At 42.8% G+C, this 21394-nt stretch overlaps 1 protein-coding gene across 2 annotated transcripts; it reads right to left on the reverse strand.

Moving 5' to 3' along the window:
• Nucleotides 1-54: 54 nt before the first annotated feature.
• Nucleotides 55-16812, reverse strand: LOC148661734 (uncharacterized). 2 transcript variants are annotated; one of them, XM_088635904.1, is made up of 11 exons: nucleotides 16329-16812; nucleotides 13148-13493; nucleotides 12238-12354; nucleotides 8300-8541; nucleotides 7643-7808; nucleotides 6657-6756; nucleotides 5341-5416; nucleotides 4909-5034; nucleotides 3235-3402; nucleotides 1621-1678; nucleotides 55-601 (listed from the first exon to the last, which is right to left on the reverse strand). In XM_088635904.1, exons 1-11 carry the CDS (start codon nucleotides 16679-16681, stop codon nucleotides 503-505), a joined length of 1851 nt encoding a protein of 616 aa, XP_088492030.1. In that variant the 5' UTR covers nucleotides 16682-16812; the 3' UTR covers nucleotides 55-502. The 2 variants fall into 2 exon arrangements, with proteins under 2 accessions (XP_088492030.1, XP_088492031.1); XM_088635905.1 differs by having other exon boundaries at nucleotides 16578-16811.
• Between the last annotated feature and the right edge of the window lie 4582 nt (nucleotides 16813-21394).

Genomic DNA, 21394 nt, shown 5'->3' on the forward strand with positions numbered 1-21394 from the left:
TTACCTTTGAAGGTGACAGGTTGAAACCCTTGACAAAAACAATTCACAGAACACTTTTTTCCCCAAGCACAGTGATTTTTTTAATAGCCTACAACATTCAAACTCCTTTAGAAACAAAATGTATATACAGTATTTCAGAAACACAAGCTTTAATGACAAATATTATGTTACAAATATCAATATTTAGCCCCTGTGTGCGTAGACTTAAGCTGTTCAGGGGTGCGGACAGTCTGTACTTTTTGTGATGCCTGATAAGGCATTTTGAAAATTACATTGCAGGAAAATGACTCGTACACCACAATACATGTCAGGGCCGTGTGTGTAGCTGTACTGTTATTTTGGACTAAGTGAATGAAACTTGTCTAGTGTTTTTCATCAAAGGCGCTGCACAGTGAATGACAGTATGTGATGCAGTATAAGTGAATTAATTACTGGGTTGTGGATGCTGCCTGCGTGTGTTATAAGAGGTGCAGTATAAGAGGTACGCCAGTGGCCTCTGTAGTCACCGATCTTGCCAGCGCAGAGTAGCATAACGCTCTGACAGATTACTGCGCAGTTGAGCTGTTTGGGACTTGTCCCTGGTCTCCACGACACACGACACCTAAGGCAGACACAGACAAGTCAGACAGACAGAAACACAAGATGGTTTGGGCAGGCACACTGACAGCTCTGAGACCAGATACGTTAGATAGGCCTGTGATTCAAATGGACAGGTGAAAAAGACAGACAATGCAAACAGACATACAGGTCAGCCAGATACACAAATTCAAAACACCAGTATGACACCCAGACAGTTCAGTCCGATGATCCAAATAGACACATAAATAGGCCTATCTGGTACCAGAGACTGACACAAACTGGTCTCTCTGACACTTGAGACAGATTCATCACGAGGGAATGCAGATGAAGCTGGTAGGAAAATTCCTTTTTTGTTTTCTGTCCTTCAGTCCAGCCAATCAGAAACAAATCACAACCTTTTGATGGGCTCAACAAGTTCTTAATGTAAAGTTGAAGGTTCTGGCACCAGCAGGACAGCACAGAGTAGTGGGAAAGCCTCTGAGACCATTAAACGTGTCTGTCTATTGGTTCCTTGTGTCTTTAGCCCATTTGCTCCAGTCCACCCAGCTGTAAATAGGGATGTGCATAGTTGAGTTCAAATTCATAGCTGGGGAGAATCACATGCTCTCCATTTGCTGGGTAACCAGGAAGAGCTCTAGGCCCGTAAGCCACTGTGCTCTGGTACAGACTTTACCTCCTGGCACAAGTGTTCATGTTAGTGTAACTTCACTCTCCTGCCTGATGGAATTTCATACATAACGAAATATTGAAAGGAACATTTTATTGTGAGCATTTTTAAGGTGAATCTAAAGGCATTGATCTTTCTGGAGATGACCTAAAAGATTACTTGTTCTATGAGCCTTTATCCCAATCAGATTCATTTTATGCTAAATCGTGTTGTCATGTTGTTATATTGCAGAAGAAATCAGTGGTAAACTGCACTTAAACCATTTCACCACAGTCTCTTTTGGGGTCATTAAAACTGGTGAAGTTCTGAAGATAACTAGGGCTGGAGCTGAAGAGATTTTGAGTAAATCCTGGACTACCAAGATTTCCTCTTACCTGAGCATGGAAGAGATCTGTGGCACCTGTTTGGGCCTCATGTCGGATATCCAGCAGACTGAGAGAGAAAAAGAAAAAGAGAAAAAGGGGTTAAGCAAAAGTAAGATATTTAGATAATCAATAACACCTACAGCCATATACTTTGATTTGCACAGGGAGCTGAAATATCAGTTTCTTTGTTCAGGGCATTTAAAAGCCAAAAATAGGAGGTTAATTGGCCCAGTCAGTGATTAAAGCAAAGCTCCTGCGCTCTGCCCTGAGCTCTTTGTGCTGTATTGAGTGAGTTACATAACTTCCTTCTGCCCTGCCTTTTGAATGAAATAAAACAGTACTTATTATGAGTCTCCCAACTCGGAAGCAGTTGTTAAGACAAACGTCACTCCCTAGGCACCGTAAGTCACTGCAGACAAAAGCTTCCACTATATGATTAATATTTAATGAATAGCTTTGCAGTTGTGCTCAGTGATCTTCAACCCACGTCTGGCAGTTTGTATGTACCTGAACCCATGTCAGCACTATAGTACATGGTGAAAAGGTCCATCTGTATGTGTAAAACGACACAAAGGCAAACAGGATGTAAGGATGAAGTGTGAAAAGCAGAATTGAAATAAAGGACATTAATGACACCTCGTTTAGCGTTGACCAAGTTTGGTTGCTGCAATACAAAAAGTACATTGCTGTCCTAGAATCAAACACTGCAATGTCTTTTTTGTATCAGTTCAAGAAGGATGACAAGGTGGGGATGTCTTACACAAACAGGTTAAAGGAACAGCAACTCACAAATCCCCTCACATTGGATACTGTGAGGAGACCTGATGGAAATATTTAAAATCGTGAATAATACTGACAAAGTCAACCTTGAGGACTACATTATACATCAGGAACAATAGTGAAATAAGAATACACATGTAAAGAATGTGTGCATTGAGGACTGAAAGTTAAAGGTACTTCTTTACAAAAAGAGTTGTGGGGGGCCGCAACCTTTTGTCCATCCATGTTTTTGAAACACATTTTCAGGGATCTTTAGGTCAAGAAATGCCTACAGATCCGATCCTTGGATCATTGAATTATGAGCAAAATGGACTAAATGGCCTCTGCTCATTTGTATTTTTGCTAATCAAGTTCAAGTTCAAGTTTATTGTCATTACACTCATATACATGGTATATAGTATAACGAAATGCTATTTAGCTAGCTCTCGGACATAAGTAGTACAAAGAGAAAAACAACAACAACAACAACAACAACAATACAATTGTGTAGCAAAAGAAAGACAGAGACAACAGGCAGTGTGCAAAAAACAACAACAGACGATGTGCAAAAAAACAACATGATCATACATTCAAACTATAATTTCATTTGACCTGGGCCCAAATGGAGCCATGATTGTAGCTACATTTGGTTTTCAAATCTGAAACTTTTAAGCATTAGCACGCCCTTTTCAAAATATTTCTAGAGCATCTGCTCCTCTCTTTGTGAATATCCTCTCCCCTGTCTGCCGTGGCAAGTTCTTGGCCTTTGAATTAGGGGTGCGTTTCTCCCTGCTGCGGATGTCACGATATTAGGTACTGTTCACAGTCCATCTTACTCAGAAAAACAGGGACACGATACCTCACCTCACATCCTCCCTAGCCAGGAGGTCCAGGAGTTTGGCCAGGTCCCCGGGCCCCCGCCCCAGCTGCACTGTGAATTTGTTGACCCGGGAGTCCAGAGCCAGGGCTCGGTCCACACACTGCCTCATCAGGTCCAGCTCCATGTTAGCACTGCTGACCAGCACCGCCACTCTGGGTCAGAGAAGGAAAAGAAGAACAGCTGCCTCACACCAAGAAATCAAGCAACAAACAAAAGACAAAGGGCAAAAAAATAACAGCTCCAGTCTTCAAAGTCTTTTCATATGTCCGGGTCGAGCTTAAAGAAGGTTAACAAGGTTAACAAGGGCTTCCAGGCAGAATAAAATTTTGTAGTTGAGCCACAGAGGGAAAACCTAATTTTTTCAAGGTGGAGAAAGTACCTCACATCCCTTACCCAGTGAGTGAAGCATGTAATATTCTTCCTTTTTCTTATTAATTGAACATTCAAAATAACAGCTGACTCCCTATATTACATATACATTTTAAAAACGGACTCCCATTGACCCTTGACCCCATTGACCCCAGAAGCTGATGTTGATCCTCTGCTCTGTTTAATGCTGCATGTTGTTCCACATGGATGCAGCTGTAACAGCTGTGCATTTCAATATTGCAGGGCTCTCTTCCCCTCCCATCGTATTAATTACTCAAAGTTCCAGCATCCAGTTCAAGCTGCCCAGTGTAGCTCAGAGTGTTATTTTAATTCAGCAGGGCTCTGTTATATCCGTCTCCACCATTTCTTTTTCCACACAGGAAGCCCAGGTCTGAATCAGCTGCAGGCCAGATGTTAAAGAGTATGCAGAGCCTGCACTGGAAAGGTGGCTACCTCATCTCGCATGCCTCCTCAATGAGTCTTAACTATGATCTCCTGTTTCCTGACTCTTGTTGATTCTCCTATGATTCTACTAATGTCTCCCTCATAGCAATAATTCAGAGCCCTGACACTAACACTTCCCAGACATACTGTAAACCCTGTTCACCTGCAACCGAAAAGACTGCAGGATTTGGGTGACCTAATGAATTCCTACAACTATACGGTAAGACACTTTTGGGAATCTTGCGGATCCTGCAGGCCTTCACAGCAGGACAAAGCAAGTTGAAAATAAAACTTGTAACTTGCAAGAAGGATTCAGCAGCATAAATTCAACAAGATTTCTGTGTCTCACTGGAGTTTTTGTAGGAATTGCACAGAGTGTGCCTGTGTGGACAGCTAAATTTGGAGATTCACTGAAAATTACAGACAAAAGTTGCCTCCATGTTTTCTGAAAGTGACTTCAAATGATGAAATCAACAAGAATGAAAACCTGTGTGCTAGAAGAAGAAAAAGGTGGTCCATTCAACTTTTTGTACCTAGCAAAGACAACTTTAAGGGGTACGAAAACTGGCACAACAGTGTAAACCACTTCAGAAGGACTGATCTCAGAGCATAGACTCAAATGTGTTTCCTTTCCAGAGAAGTGCCACTATGGATCCAAGGAAAGTGAAATATGCTCTTACAGATATCAACTCACTCAAATGAAAAATGAACTAGTCACACAGATACACACATATTACTAGGGCACAGTTATACACACACATTCTAATATCAAGAATGTGGTACACACAGCTCAGTGTGAAAGGAAACTCACAGACTCGCACTCAAACCTCTGCCACCCCACTCACCTCTTGCCCTTAAGCTCTGGAAGCTTTCCGGCCAAGATGGCTGCCACCCCTATGGCTCCTTCAGTGTCCACTGTGGCTCTCTCATATTCCTGGAACCGCAGCATTGACAGTAGTGCATCCTGCTCACTGACAGAGACAGAAAGCAATGTAATATGAGAAGTAAAAGCTTAACAACTTATTACATAAGATTTTTGGGTTTCCTGCAACGTTTCTCACAATTGACTAACCCAGCAAAAGTGTCTGTTATGAGTCCTGTTCTTGGTTACACCCTGTGCTTCTGGGACTGTGGCACACTTTGCACTTTGTGCTTCAAAGTGGCTCTTTGGTGATGGATGAAGAGAAAATGAGATGGCTCAAAAGGGAATAACGAAGCTTCAGGAGCTGTCCCAGTGAAGGCAGCACGTCAGCATGCATAGGCAGTGTTTTCTTTACCTGACAGTGACAACTTTGTCCACCAACTTCTTGACCAGCTGAAAGGCCTCATTTCCAAATGGGGGACCCACCAGATCTGAAAAGGAGAGCTTTTAAGGAGCGGGTTTACAAACAAGGGGTGCTCTGACCACTCCTACGCCAGGCTTTTCATACTTCAAAGGCTGTTGAAGCTTCAGACAACTGAAGAAGTGGACATCGGAGAGCGGCAACAACAAGGAAACAGGGAGACGCAGGCAGGCAAGCAGGAGGGAATGAGAGAAAAAGAAGCCAGAATGGTAATGTTGTGGTCCAGATGGAAGAGCGCCACCTACTGTTTCACCAACATCATCGGCAATTTCCAATCCTGGTTCTGGAGCAGGTGCAGCAGGTTTTAGAGGTATCTATAAATCAATCATATGTTTCTAAAGGTTTGGAATAATTTGACTTTGGATTAAGTAAATAGGTGGTGTGTTCAATTAAATCATTTAGAGATTGTTTGGAACAAAAATCTTCATATTCTTCAGCCCTCTCAAGGACTTTTGTTCCCTTCACTGAAATACTACTTGCTTACTTAATCAATTGATTAAACAAGTATTCCCAATCTTTAAACAACAAGTGATTTAGGGTGACTAATAAGAATAACTGGATTGGGGCTCTCCAGGACCAGGGTTCAAGACCTCTAGTCAGACTGGTTTTCCTTGGAGGTTTCCCATCTCACAGCTGATCAGGCCCGGCCCTGCCGAGCTTCTGAGATCTGACACAATTAGTCTACAAAATGGCAACACTACTGCCAATAACAGGTACAGCGGTAAACAGGGAGAAAGAGCACAAACAGGCAGTGTGAGAAACTGTCAAGGATCCGGCAGATAGTTCTCCAGGGATCCTGTGCGTACCCATGAACTCTGCAGGATGCAGAGGCAAACAATCCAAAATAGTAATCCAGAAGCAGGGTCGATAGGAGAAGCTCGAAATCAGTTAACCAGAAAGAGTCGAGACAAACCGAGAAGACAATCCAAAAGGCAAAATCCAAGAGACGAGATCAAAAGGGAAATGTTAAGTCCAAAAACCGGGAAATCCAACAAGACAAAAACGCGCACTAGAAAACTCTACATTAGGCTATTCAATAGTGAGCATGGGTTGGTGCGTGAGGGAACTTTAAATACTGAAAGGAGAGGGACGTGGTTGGATAATTGGTCCAGGAGTGAGAATCTGTGGCATCTGGTGCCTGTGAGAATGTCTTGGGTTCAGTTAGGAATGAAAGCGTGAAACAGCAGGTTTGGGAATGTCATGGGGTTTGCAAGGGCGAGCGCAGGACGTGACAGAAACAGCACCAGTACCTCCATAGAGTTTCCTGTTAGAGGCGATGGGCTGCTCTTTGACAGGGTGGTCAATTTTAAGAGACTTCTGTAGAAGGGGGAAGTCTTCCGGCTCAACTCCCTGCGGCAGAGAGGGGACAGTTTCAGTGCCCTGTCCGCCTGCTAGAATGTCACACAAATATGACACCGTCCAGCAACACATGCTCTCCCCCTGTCTCTGTCCCTGAAACAGCACACATAATGCACATCCAGAATGAACAACACTAGAAAACCCAGTACTGCCAAATTTGACCTCTGCAGCCACTGTATAAATAAATGTGCACTACTCCCTTCTCAGTAGCACACAAGACCAAGTAAGCAAATACTTCTGTGCTTGTGCCTGTTACATTTTGTGGATGTACAGTATTTGTGTGAATATATACAGTATACTGGGGGGCATGGTGGAGCAATGGTTATCATTGCTTCTTTGCAGAGTTGGGCCCTGGGTTCAGTTAATGGGGTACTATCCGCATGGAGTTTGTATGTTTTCCCTATAATCACGTGGATTTGCTCCAGGTGCTCTGGTTTCCTCACACAGTCCAAAGACATTCTGCTAGGTTAACTGGCTTCTGGGAAAATTGGCCGTGGTGTCAGTGTGTATCTGTGTCTGTGCCCAGGGTGTATCCTGCCTTGTGCCCATTGCTTATCAGGGTAGGCTACAGCTCCCATGTGACCCTGTACTGGATACAATGGTTAGAAAATGGATGGTGTATATTCTATATATTGTCTTCATCTCAAAGCTGCTCATTTTAACATGACAGGACTTGTTTTGTCACATCCCTTTGTGACACTACTCCATTACTGGGTCACCTGGACATACTGTAGGCTGGCTCTCTCTCAGTTCCCCTCCTTCGCCCCAGTCCCCCAACTCGATAGTGTGACACCTAACTCTATCCCGTCTCATAGCACTCAGACTGCCAGATAGGGGAGTGTGCAAGGGTGTGGCTGGCTGCCAGCTTGCAACTCACGATGACACTGATACGGCTGTTGAGGTGTTTGAGTGCAGCTGCCGTTCCAGCCAGCAGCCGAGAGTGGCCCCCAGCGGGCACAACCACTGCATCCAGCTTGGGCACTTGCTCGAACATCTCCAAGCCCACAGTACCTAGTCCTGCCAGGTACATGGCATTGTCAACCCTGATGGAAAGGAAGAGAGACAGATGGAGAGGTTAGGCTTGCTGTTCCAGCTTATTTCTATACCCCACAAGCCAGTGACACACAACAGCAGCAGAGGAGTTAGAGTGTTAGATAGGTTAGAAACCCTTCACCCTGCTTGGTAAGTTCTTTAAATAAATAGAACTGAAGAGTCTCAACATCTCACAACCACTATTGCCCATATGTTACAATTCCTTCTTTGCTTATGCAATGTTTTACATTTTGGATCGCAATTCTGAACTACTTATAATCCACAAAAGTGTCCCCCTCGACTTTCCGTGAGAGGAAATCAGACTACCTGTAAGCATTGTTTCCACTGTTGTGCTTGCAAGCGGACAGTTAAGAGGTGGTGTTAAGACACACTGGCACATTCAGAATTGTGTCTTGTTAAAGATAGCAAACCTTAAAAATGAAGCCCTGGTGGATACTCTTTTGTCCTGAGGAAGACACGAGCTCTTTGAGGGGTCACTCACTCTTCCAGGTAGAGGTAGCCATTCTCCTGCGCCAGGCGCCGAGCGTGGCTTTGTGAGTCCTGGGGGGTGCTGCCGTAGGATATCACCATGGCGCCGTACTCCCGGCACATCCTGAGCCGCGTCGGCGAGCTGTCGGCGGCCATGATAACGAACACGGGAATGTGCAGCTCGCAGGCCTGGTGTGCCACCGCCATGGCGAAGTTGCTGTCAGATGCCACAATCACCCCCTTTTTTTGCTGCTCCTGAACAGACACACACAAGCATGGCAGGATCACACACACAGTGGTCATCGTTGCTTTAAGAGATGTTTAGGAACAAAGAACCCCTAAATAATTACTCATTGACTTTTCATCACCCTCCTAGTACCCCTTTGTGGGGTTGGGGGGCTTACCGATGAAATGCAGTGCTTTACAATTCTCTCACACAGTCTAGATAATGGCACATATGCCAGTATAAGATATACAGTGTAGGACTGACTCCTGTTTCTGCCCCATGCTGTGATCCACGCCATATTGCAACTCAAAGGAGTTGGAGATCATGACTCACTCTGGGTTTAAGAACTCTTGGGAGAGTGTTGGAGGCATGTGACAACAGGTCTTCATTGTGCCCAGGCAGTAACAGGGCTGTATACTGTCCGTACAGCAGTAGTGAAACAAATGATTATAAGAAGCTGGGCAGGTATAACATAGAAAATAATTGGCAATCCAAAAGCATTGAAAAACTGAAAAATTGTAAAAATTACCCTAATTTCACTTGATCATTTTTAAATTTCCATGATGACTTTGTATTTTTCCAGAAATACAGTACAAATTAAGCAGCTGTAAGAGACAGCAGTAGAACTGTTTTAAGTCTTTTTAAGCTTCTATTTGTCTGGTCAGCCTGATCCAGCAGAGTACCAGTGAGGAAAGAACAGTACAGATGTCTCTCAGTGGTAGTGCTGTTCAATATGAAGTTCCAGAAAAGACAAAGTAACACATTCAAAACGGTAAGAATGTAATATCAGAAACCAGATATAATCTAAGGGTAGGGAAATGGGTTCATTGCTGCTGTTTTAATTTACAATGTTGGCATCAACAATTAGTCACGCAGCAGGATTTACATTGTGTTGGATGAAAACTATGCATCATTAGGCCTGATTGAAGCCTCTATTAGTGCCGGAATTGGAGAGTTCTGGCAGAGAACACTGCAATAAAAGGAGCTGGGCGCAGATGTAGTGAAGCATCCTCAGGGCATAAAGACTTTCTGGCAGCCTGTCCCTTTCCTGTCTCGCTTCTAAATCACACTGTAAATTAACAGCAGGACTTCAACCTACTGCTATTTCAGCTGCTGCCTTTGAAGTATAACCAACAATGTAGGCTTGGGTGCAGAGTGAACACGGCTCAAACAACTTAAAATGTGAAAGAGGAGGAACAGAATAACTGCTATCAATTCTGAGAGCGGAGATCTAATCCCATTTAAAGAAGTTCCTAAGATGGGGTTCCCAGAAAAGCTAGAAAATATCACAGCATTTTCATCCATCCATTTCCTAACCACATTATCCAGTACAGGGTTGTGGGGGAGCCAGAGCAGCAAAATCTGAAATGACTAACTATTTTAGTTTTTATATTCTCTCCGTCTGGTTGCCTGTTGTTCACCGTGACCCTCATACCAGTATGTTGTGTCCTGCACCTTACAGTGCTCACTTGTCAGAATCATTTGTCACTTCCACATCACCAGTCCCACAGTGCCTTTGCAGGAGAGTTAATGCGAAGTGGAAGAGCGATGCCACTCTCACTGACAGCACTGCGAACTAAACAACTCCTGGAAAAGTCATAGAGATCCCTGTTGCGTAATAAGGAAAGGATGCTGTGGACTGCTTGAGCTCACCCATCTCCACTGGTACTCATCATTATCCCTTATACTGGGGGTAGAAGGCTCTTTAATTTGTGGATTTTAACTGAGCCATTAGACTGCCAAACTATATTTTAGCAATAGTGTTAGCATATCATTCCATGGCAGGCATACCATAATAGACAAGACATTGTTATTAATTAATGAGCGTTAAAATTTACTCTGGGGAGTTCTCCAGTAGCTCAACATTATAGAGCCTCATTCTGACCCTCTATAGCCCAGACATCACAATTATAACTTTATTATTATTATTATTATTATTATTATTATTATTATTATTATTATTATTATTATTATTATTATTAATTGGCTGACTCTTAAACAAAACAGCTCACATGTGTGCCTATTTATACTCCCAGGTCATTTACTGAAGCAGGTACTTTTCTTATGGGTTTTCAACTTTTCTGAAAAGGGAAAGCTATTCTCCACCTGGGATTTGAATCTTTCCCACAATTCTGAGCCCTAACCACTCCTTCACATGGCTGCCTCTTTTTATTCAGTGTTCAATTGCTCAAGATGTGAGTTGGCCAGAGTATCCTTGACACTTGAGGCTTGTTTGACACCTGTGGAAGCACAGTGATATCACAGAAAAAGGCATCACTTGTCCAGTTGAGTCTTGTTGCAACCTTCGGTGTGTGCTTCTATTCTAAAATGTCTGTAATGCACTGTAGGCCTCACAGCATGTCAGATAGTGAGTGTCTCAACGGTGAACACGGCAGAACGCGTTATTCTTCACCATCCTACTTTCATTCCCTTGTACTAGTGCAGAGGGGTCACGGCAAGGGGGGAAGGGGGCAATAAACAGTTGGTTCAAAAACAGGAAGGAAGAAAGGAAAAATAACCTGTGATCATCATTAAACAATGTATGCTTTAGGATTTGGGCTACGAAAGGGATGACAGCAATATGGACTGTGACGAAACAGGACCATTTGAAAAACTTTGAAGATCTATTTCAACATTACAATCTGGAAAAAAAAAGATTTTTACAGGTATCTTCAAATCAAACATTATATAAAATGCTGGAGAAAGCAACCACATATAAAGGAAGGCATAAACTGCTTGGTAGTTTTACAGCTGCTTATCAGCAGGGTAATTTGAGAGAAATAAGATCAAAGCTGTACAGTAGTATCGAATAAATGAAAAAAGACTTAACAGAATGGATTGAAATAAAATGGGAAAAATACATCAATACAACAATTTCTGTAGATCAGTGGAATTACATATGCAGATCACAGACTTGGAGAGACTTCTGTTGGAGGAATCTGACCCATTTTTTTATCAGCCCTAAAATTCAAGCCAAACAAAAAGGCAGCAGTTCAGTGTTGGAGGTTATGTGGAGAGCAAGTTGTGACTCACTCACACATATTCTGGTCATGCCCAAAAATACAACAATACTGGAAATCTATACATACAACCCTTAACAATATAGTAAATGTGGACATATCATTTGAATTTTTGTTATGTATTGGGGTAATTTTGACTTTGATTGTATTGAATTGAAGGATAGACACATATTAGGGACTCTTCTAGCAGCTAGTAAAAAAGCAACCACAAGAAAACAGCTTATAAAAGAATCTCCAACACATGAACAATGGCCTAATGTTGTGAATGAAATCTAAATAATGGAAAACATAACTTTTTCTCTCAGGTTACAAGCAGAAAGTTTTAGGAAATACTGGGAAACATGGATTAATTTTATCTCCCCACTGAGACCCGATTTCAGGTTATGAGAGAATATACAGTAATATTTCTGTGTGGACTATTTTGTTGTTTTTTGTGTTTCTCATTAAACAATTGTGTTTTCTTGTATAACCCCCCCATTTCTGCTGGCATGATGTAAATACTTTATTTTATATGACAAAAATGAAAGATGAAGGCAAACGTTTATTTTGCTGTTCTGGACACGTTCTGTTTGTAAATCTTTTCATCATTAAATAAAAAACAATGTATGCCTAGATACACTGTAAGGAAATATGGGGGTTGTTTCCATAGAAAACAAACTGCTTGTTTCTGGTTTCTTGTTTGTTTGTTTGTGTTGGCATTGTTACCTGGCGCAGGGACGAGAGGAGGCACAGCACGCCGCGCTCCTTCACTGTGCCTGTGTACTGGAGGTACTCCTTCTTCAGGAAGATCTCTATGCCACACTGCTTGGACAGCCGGGAATACTGAAGGACAGAGAATTTTAGCTGTTGGTGCTGTTGCTCACAACTGACAACGCACTGAAGCTAAGCAGGTGTGAGCCTGGCCAGTACCTGGATGGGAGATCTCCTGGGAAAAACTAAGGTTGCTGCTGGAAGAGGTGTTAGTGGAGCCAGTTGGGGGGCACTCACACTGCTCTCTGTGTGGGTCCTAATACCCCAGTATAGCGATGGGGACACTATACTGTAAAAACAGTGCCATTCTCTGGATAAGAAGTAAAGCTGAAGTCCTGACTCTCCTTGGCCATTAAAAATCCAAGGGCATTTCTTGAAAATATTAGGGGTGTTACCCCAGTATCCTGGCCAAAGTTCCCCTTGGCCTTTACCAATCATAGCCTTCTACTAATCCCCATTTATGAATTGGCTTCATTACTCCGCTCCCACCAGAATTATAACTGATGTGTGGGGAGCGTACTGGCACACTTTAGCTGCTGTCACATCATCCAGGTGTGTGCTCCACATTGGTGGTGTTGCCACCAATACCTGTACCAATTTACCTGTACAGTGCTTTTAAGTGGAGTGTCCAGAAAAGAGCATAATAATAATAATAATAATAATAATTATTATTATTATTATTATTATTATTATTATTATTAATGCAGTGTTTTACTCACAGTGAATTATGAGTGAGTTATGTGCTCCAGATTACAGTAGGGTTCTGAGTTTAACACAAACAGGACTACATAGTAGAAACAGGATGAGTAGGGCAAGACATGGTGGGAGTAGGACAGTTGGAAAAGGAGGGGCAGAGTGGCAGTACCGTGCAGGGAGTCTTCTGGACTCCAGACTGGATCTTGAGGGCAGCAGCGTTGATATCCTCAAAGCCGATGAACTCCGCAGGGGTCTCTTGGCTGGGCTGGCGCACCTTCTGAGTTGGAGGAATTGCTGGGTCCCCCAGCAGGGGCTCAGGACGACCTACAATCTTCATCTCCAAGGTCTTGACATCCCCGTTCAGGTACTCTTCCTCCCCAAAGTCCTTCAGGCGCTCGGGGTGGATGGCGGTTGGACGGGGAGGCACATGGCCATTCCTAATTGGCCCTTCCCTGTGACTCCGGCCCTCACGGTGTGACGTGTCCTTTTGGTTGCCAGTGCCGCGTTGCCCTTCACTGCGGAGCAGATAGACAGGTCAGCAAAGCTTCTAACACTGGGTTTGCGTGTTAGTTCTTCCCCAACCGTTTCTCTTACTGGTAACAGCATATTAATAGTCCACAGATCACGTTAAAATAAGTGCTGCAGACTCAATATTATGCAATGTCAACACAGGGGGAGAACAAGCAGTGATTTGTAACTGGAGGGGCATGGACTCAAGTGTAGACAATACTGTTATTGTGTTGAGTAAAAGTCTTAAAACACGGGTCTTAAACTCAGTTCCTGGAGGGACATGTGTCTGGTTTGAGTTCCAATCTGAATAATCAATTAAACAGTTCTTTCTTACTCATAAAAGGGATTTTATTAATGTCTTTTAAAATTGAGTACCCAACACATTTAATTTGCTGAAGGAAGTCAATATTTACATGGTTATTGGAGCCTGGTTGGAATGTAACAGTTATGCAGTTAATTAAATAATTAGGACCAGGAGACACTAGGTCTTCCAGGAGCTGAGTCTGAGACTCAGACTTTTGAAGTCAGCACCTCACTTTGGAACCTGAAGAAGGCCCAGTTGCTGAATTCCGTGGAATTAACCTTCACTTGTTCCTTCGCAGGCCAATGCATGCTGACACGGTTCCCCACACAAACTCTTTAAACTTCTGCTCACTTGGTCATTTGTTCAATGTTTTCAGACTTGGTCCTTTCATCCTATATCTGCCTTCATCCGACTTAATTAAAGAGGAGTTGGACTGGGTCTGTGCTGTCACGAACCACACGCGAACGCTTGGATGTCACCGCATACCCACGAGCACCTCTCACCGTAGACATTCACGCAATAATGAATCAATTATCGTTCCACAAGATCTTCCCTTTCCATACCCTCTCACTCCACTCAGTCTCTGCTCACTACCAAGGATCCCTCTCTTGAGCTCAACCTTGGATACTTCTGGTACTAAACGGAACCTTTCTGGAAAAGACCTCCAACAGCCTCGCATAGGCTGCCGCTTCGCTATGGTTCCTGACATGTGCGCAGTGTGATACTGCTCTCTTTTGTATTTATGAGGAAACTCACACTTATCTGTTCTTGAATTATAACCTCTCCTGCTTCCTTCAAGGAAAGATCATGTAAAGTGGATATAGGATGACATGGTGGTACAGTGGTCAGCATTACTGCCTTGCAGAGCTGGGGCCCAGGGTTCATTTCTGGACCCGAGGTGCTATTTGTGTGAAGTTTGTATATTCGAACTCCAAACAAAGACTGGAAAGTTAATTGATTTCTGGAAAAATTGACCCTAGGTGTGAGTGTGTGCATGTCTGTGTTTGTGTCTATGCATCTATGCGTCTGCACTGCGATGGACTGGCGTCCCGTCAGGGGTGTATCCCGCATTGCTCCATTGTTTGCTGGAATAGACTCTGGCTCCCCTATGAACCTCAACTGCATAAAGTGGTTAGAAAAGGGATGGAATCAAGACTACTGTTGTGCATTGCCATCACCTGATTGAGTCTTCGAAGAACATCCATTTGCACACTTTGCATTCAGAATCAACCAGCTATTGATAAACCAATCCAACTGGAAGATGCTTCACATCAGTGGGCTCTAAAACTCTTCCTTCTACCCGCCATTCCCTCCGTACAGTAATAGGGCAGTAGCCAGTGCGCTCTCATGGGACCCACATACCCCATACCCCATATCCCTGCCAAGATCCTCCACTTCATTAGATAATGACTTGTTTCCATATGAGTAATACACAAGAAGAAGAAAGCAAATTCTAACATAGCTTTCCCCTGAGTGTCAATTCAGCAATCTGGGGTGAGATATATTGTATATACAGTAATACCAATCCATCCACACCCACACTGCATGTGAGAGCTTTCGTCTGAGCAAGAGAACTAGAGGGAGTTGAAATGGCAAAAGCGATTGGGTGCAATAAGATATTAATATCCTGCTGCCACCAAAAGAAGGAGCTTCTGAAGACTCACTAGACAAACCCAACCAAAATCACCACTTCATGGGCACAAGATACCCAGGTTCTACAATTTGAAGGCTTCACATGAAGGAAAATAAGTGTATGATTTTTTTAACTATTCAATTAAATATTACTTATCACTTTATCCCCTTTTTATTTTATTTCTGAAAAAAAAAATGTAACACAGTTCTTCTTTTGGCAAAATGAAGCCTGTCTGGAACTTGTCTTGAACATTGACTCTGCAGTAGTTGTCACACATAGGGTGGAGCGGTGGCTCTGTGGCTAAGGATTTATGCTTATGGCTGAAAGGTTGCCGGTTCAAATCCCACGGCCAAGGAATCCTACTCTGTTGGGCTCCTGAGCAAGGCCCTTAACCCCAACCCCTCCAGGGGGGCTGTACAATGGCTGACCCTGCACTTTGACCCCAAGCTTTTCTCTCCCTGCCTGTGTGTCTCATGGAGAGCAAGCTGGGGTATGTGGAAAAGACCAGTTCCTAATGCAAGAAATTGTATATGGCTAATAAAGTGATCTTATCTTATCTATCGTATTCAACAATAAGAGGGCATGCCAATGTACCTTACATAAGGGAATGCCATGTAAAAAAGATTCCTACTTCTACAATTCCCACTAGGTGGAACGAGCCCAAGAAAGTCCATTTAACTGCACTTCCACTGCGTGTTGGAATTGACACAGACTTCCACTCTCATTTTGTCTCTAAATCTTTTGTCTCTCCCTGGTTCGAAGTTTCTTCCTGTGAGCTGCTTTAGGTGAATCATTTTCGGATTCTCTGTCTTTCACTGGTTTTGTCTTTTTCCTTCTCATTTTCCTCTCTCCCAGCAGTAGCACACAGCAGGGGGAGGGGGAGGGGATGCAGTGTTATTTTACCTGAAAAAGAGCAGGAAGATGAGGGACAGAGCCAGCCGGAGGAGAAGGCCCACCAGATCTTGGAAGGGAAGTAAAAGAGGCTTTGGGATGATGGAGGAGGACTTCCGCTGGGCTGGGGAAGCTGCTGGATCACCATGGGACTGGAGAGGAGGAGGAGGTGGGGCTACAGGGTGCGTTACAGTAGCTTGGGCTAATGACTGTCTCTTCACAGCGGGCTGATCAGAGGGGTGAAAGTGAGGGGTGGCTGACCTTTGCCAGAAGGGATCGTTTTCCTCGCCATCAGAGCCTCTGGCTTCTCGAGGAGTAGCGCTGTTCTTGTAGCGTGAGTAGAGGAACTGGGCTGCAAAGTTCATCCTCAGACAGGTGTAGGCGGGTTGCAATATAGTCCCAGGCGGAGCGACGCTGTGTGTGAGACTCCTTCTGTATTCAGGACAGGGTCCGTTTGCGTCTCTGCCTGTGTGTTCCTTTCTCTCTGTCCCTGCAGGTGCTATTTAAAGCAGGATTACTCAGGGCACATGCCAACCAGTCCTTCCTGCCTCCCCCCACCCCAGAGCTATTTTTGAGCCCAGGCCTGGATTAAACTCCCATTGACGTGTGTTAATCAGACATGTTAAGGGGATGGGGAATTAATGTTTATCTAAGGAGCATGATCTTGGGTCCTGAGGAACAGACAGATACTGGGAGATCACATCGCTGCCTGCTTTCAGCCCCTATGGCAAATAACCGAGGGATCGTCCTCAGTGCTTTAAAGAAATTCCCTCTAATTGTGATTAGGCGTGTGTGAAGCTATGTAAATAGAGACTCACTGTTTACCATACACTGTCAAGCAATTGCCTCACAGAATGTCCTTGGCTCTAAGTGGTACAAGCTCTCCCCCTTTTAAGAAAGATTCTTTAAGATCTTTGTACTACTGACAGACATAAATATCACATGGTATAGAAATGATCTGCAGTGGTGTACAGGTCTTGTGTATTTTGAGTATTTTAGAGGTATAAGTGAAGCAGAGTTCTCACTTTCATTGTGCGGTCAGAAAGAACACCTTACTGTTATGAATTAGGATTGATTTGTACAACGATAACATATCTTTCTCTGTCACTTATTGTATAGTAAATCTGAACACAGCACTTCAGAAAACAGCAACAGGCATTTCTGACAGCATCTAAATTCACAGGAATCAGCTACTGGGAGAGTCCGTAAGACAGAAATGCAAACATTTCTGATAATTCTGCTCTCAATATTATCCCTGTTATTCCTGTTTCCCAGTATAGAACCCTCAGATCTGAAAGTTCATAACAGCTCTTCAGTCATGTTCTAGCCAGCAGTGCTGGCACAAAAACAAACTTAAGTGTATCACAATACTATGCATAAAATGGAGCAAGCTCAAACAGCAGAGGATCTGATACAAGTCATTTTTCAGAAGGATACTATTTGGGGCGTAGAAGTACCATGGGAAAAATGGTGAACATCACTATTTCTGAGTTCTGTATTTGTTAGCACTTCAGAATCACCTATATGTGCAAGTCAGTGTTCTATATATTACACATTTTAACATTTAATCAAAACCATGTATCTCAAAACACAGGGAATATTATAAATGGACCTCCAGCCACACCAGCAATGGCAAAGGACTGTTACATGTGTATAAAATGTCCGGGCTGCTCACTTCATTTCTGGTCTGGTCGTAAGCACAACTTTAATCACGCAGATGTTGGATCCATACCTGGAGTCACTGCAGATGGAGCCTATGTGATGAATAATCAAGATTAATCAACATCGGGCCTCTTCTATTAGTGTCACTGTCAAATCCAGAGTGTCAAAAATGGCTAATCTGCTATTACCTGTTGTAGTTACTGTCAAATAAGGAAAAATGGTTTGATTTCTTGTATGAACATTCTGTTACAGCCTAGCACATGTTAAACCTTCTCCATTTTTTTTTATGGGCCATATATACAGTATATATGCATTAAGTACCTCCTACGCCATTCATTTAATTTAAGTCCCTTATGCAAAATCACAAATTAAGCCTGTGCCCTGTATAAGAGTTCTTGACTTGTTTTTCCTCACACTTAGGATCATATGCTTTAAAGGTCGGGGTTTGGACACATCACTGTGGAGACTCATGAAATGCACCGACAAACTGTTTCCAAAGTTGCTGTAGTACAGTATACGACGTGATTCCCTGTTTTCTGAAGGGGTGGTGAACTACAGCTCATTTCCTTTAGCATAAAAGTTTCCAGAAAAAGGAAATGTCTCAACTAAGTTTGATTATGCAAGTATTCATGTCACAGAACCTATACGTGGAATAGGAGGATCCTTATGCATGACCGGAATCCCACAGGACACAGAGTAGCAAAGGGACAATCCAAAAGACAAAATCCAAAGGCTGGGTCGATAAGGGAGGCAGAGGGTCCAGTAACAAGAGATATTCAAAACAATTCAAAGGCAAAATCCAGAAGGCGAGGTCAAGAGGCAGAGGCAGAGGCAGAAGCAGAAGATTTGTAACAGGAGATCAGTCAAAAGGTTTGGAAGCACACACTGGAGAATACTAAGAAAGACTTCTCAATAGTGAGCATAGGAAGGTGTGCGAAGGGGGTTTAAATACTGAAAGGAAAGGGGTGTGATTGGATGATTGGTTAGGGAGTGAGAATTTGAGGAATCTGATGCATGTGAGAATGTGCTGGGTTCAATCAGGGATGAGATTGGGAAGCAGAGGTTCCGGGAATGTAACGTCGTTTGCTCAGCACCCACAACAGACAAATCAGCTACCTTCCCAAGAAGATATACAGTACAGCCACTGGGTGGAAGCCACAAATATTATCTTCAGTATTTAGCCCTTGATTTGTGTTAAATTTCGGGAAATGTTGCACATTTTAGTATTGTGCTTAATGTTGCATAATAAATATACATAAATACATATATATATATTTCTTCTAAAGTTCGTTTTAGAATATCCAAAATTATCTCAAATGTAAAATTAACATGGTCAGTGAGTGCTGTATCTTTAAGGGTAGCAAACATATAGAAAATATTCTGTTACCAAAAGGCAGACTGTCAGTTAATTCTCATCATACTCTTTAGCTCATTTTTTCCCTGTAATAACTATTATCCCAGCACATTTAGGTACTTCACTTTGTCTCTTAAATCTTATAGTTAGGACTTCAGGTCAGAAATGAGAAATTTAAAAGGTATTTCATGACAAGTTCAGTACTATCATTTGCGAATTTGGAGCGAATGATTTAAATGCCTACATTTTTTAAAACATCTCATGGTATCTTTGAAGTCTTGAGAGGGCTGAAATGGGCCAAAGATTTTGCTTATTCTCCGCAGGGCAGTAAGAAAAGGAAAATATATGATGCTGTGCCAAAACATGCAACTTTCACAAACAAATCTATTCATCAAGATGTTTCTAATTTTGTGAAACACCTTTTTGTGATTAAATTAGCTTCTTTTGACTGAAAATCTTTTAACCATTTATGTCACACTTCAACCAACAAGTTGGTTTATAAATGGTGTTCATAAATTTTGTAGGCTACATCCACATTTAGAAAAATAGAAAAGTAATAGCCAATTAGTAGATCTGTAGATACATGCTTTAAGTAGGATCAATTAAGTTTTCCTCAATGTGAAACAGTTTGTCTCTTACCCTCGAGCAGTACCTCTTAACATTCATCTGCTGGAGAGAGGAGAAGCTATTTTTTAACTTTACTGCAAACTTGTAAAGGGAATTTTAGTTGTTTTGTCAGTTGAATGAAAGTTCGAAGATACTGCAGCATTTTTACTATCTGGAGTAAAATGCTTTGAAAGTAAAGCTAGTATGGCACTAAGCTCTTGGCGCACACACCAGAATACCACTCAAGGAAGGAGAGTCCACACTGTTTTAACACCTTTTGTAATTAAGCTGCTGTATTAAGCTGTTGGCTGGATGTGAAAACGGGCCTTCAGGACTTAAGCACAGATGGGACAACACTGTGCCAACCTGCTTTACTCCAAATTCATTACATGAGATATACACCAATTACAACCGAGAAGCTGCTCTGTTCTTGTCTATCGAACGTCTAGGACACTTTCCTGGCACCTGTGTGCCCTGGAGAGGTCAGTGAAGGATGGCGCTTCTGCCCGCGCAGTGGTGTCCACTGGGAGGCCAGCGCAGCAGTTCCCCCTCCCCCTGCGGAGCTCCAGAGCTGCCAGTCACACACGACAGCACTTGACAGTGAGCTCGAGAGGCCAGCCAGGGCCCACCCCGCTCCTGAAAGCACTCTGAGTGTGACTCGTGTCTGGTGCTGCTCTGATACTGTGTGTGAGGGGTTTTACTTTGGTGTGTGCTTTGTTTAAGTGACGTGAGTGCTCATCCAATCTATTGTTTGTCCATATGTGTGCACAAACGACATGTGAATGTGCTGGTCAGTATGTATGTGATGCGTACTGGTCCGTGTTTGGAAATTGCTCATAATTAAGCACCATCCCAGGATTCAGGGGCATTTATTTCTATACATAGGCAATTTGGTTGCAACGTTACAGTTCATATTTAGCTTAAAGGTTAAACATTAAACATTTAATTGCTAGTAAATTGCAACATTGTTTGCTGTCATGGTATCCTTGTTGCTTTCAATATACAGTACATAGAGAAAAGATTATTTGTCTTGGGTTTTCACAACACTATCTATGCAGCCTTCTTAGTACTCTCAAAAAGTGGTTCTTCAGTTAACTGTTCAATTTACATTAATGGGATTAAACTGAATCAAGATCCTGTGTGAAAGATTAGTATGGCTCTAGTAAACTGCTTTCTCTAGCAGTCAAAGTTATGTGGTCCAAGTAAGAAGTAAAAAAAACCAACAGTGTTTTAGCAAGAGATTTCAATCCCATTACAAGCAGAAAATGAATATGACCGACTGTTTTCATACATGAGCCAAGATAAAAGAGATACTCCTCTATTTAGTAACAGTTTGTCAGTCTGTTTTAACTTAGAATGGCTTGGCAGGGTGCCATTTCTCATCAACCTGGGAGGCCTGTGCTTGCTGTACTCTTCTTTGCCAATGCAATGCTCCACACAACTTTACTTCCATGTG

The sequence above is a fragment of the Lepisosteus platostomus genome, chromosome 6, assembly GCF_059453375.1.
Source record: "Lepisosteus platostomus isolate fLepPlt1 chromosome 6, fLepPlt1.hap1, whole genome shotgun sequence".
NCBI classification, from domain to species: domain Eukaryota; kingdom Metazoa; phylum Chordata; class Actinopteri; order Semionotiformes; family Lepisosteidae; genus Lepisosteus; species Lepisosteus platostomus.

Bases quoted from the DNA above. Each gene is read 5' to 3' on its own strand.
- LOC148661734 (XM_088635904.1), bottom strand. From the start codon at position 16,681: ATGAACTTTGCAGCCCAGTTCCTCTACTCACGCTACAAGAACAGCGCT. The intron at 6,757-7,642 runs GTGAGTTGCAAG...TCTCTGCCGCAG, and splicing joins ACAGCCGTATCAGTGTCATC to GGAGTTGAGCCGGAAGACTT. The intron at 3,403-4,908 runs GTGAGTGGGGTG...TCTCTGACCCAG, and splicing joins CCAGAGCTTAAGGGCAAGAG to AGTGGCGGTGCTGGTCAGCA.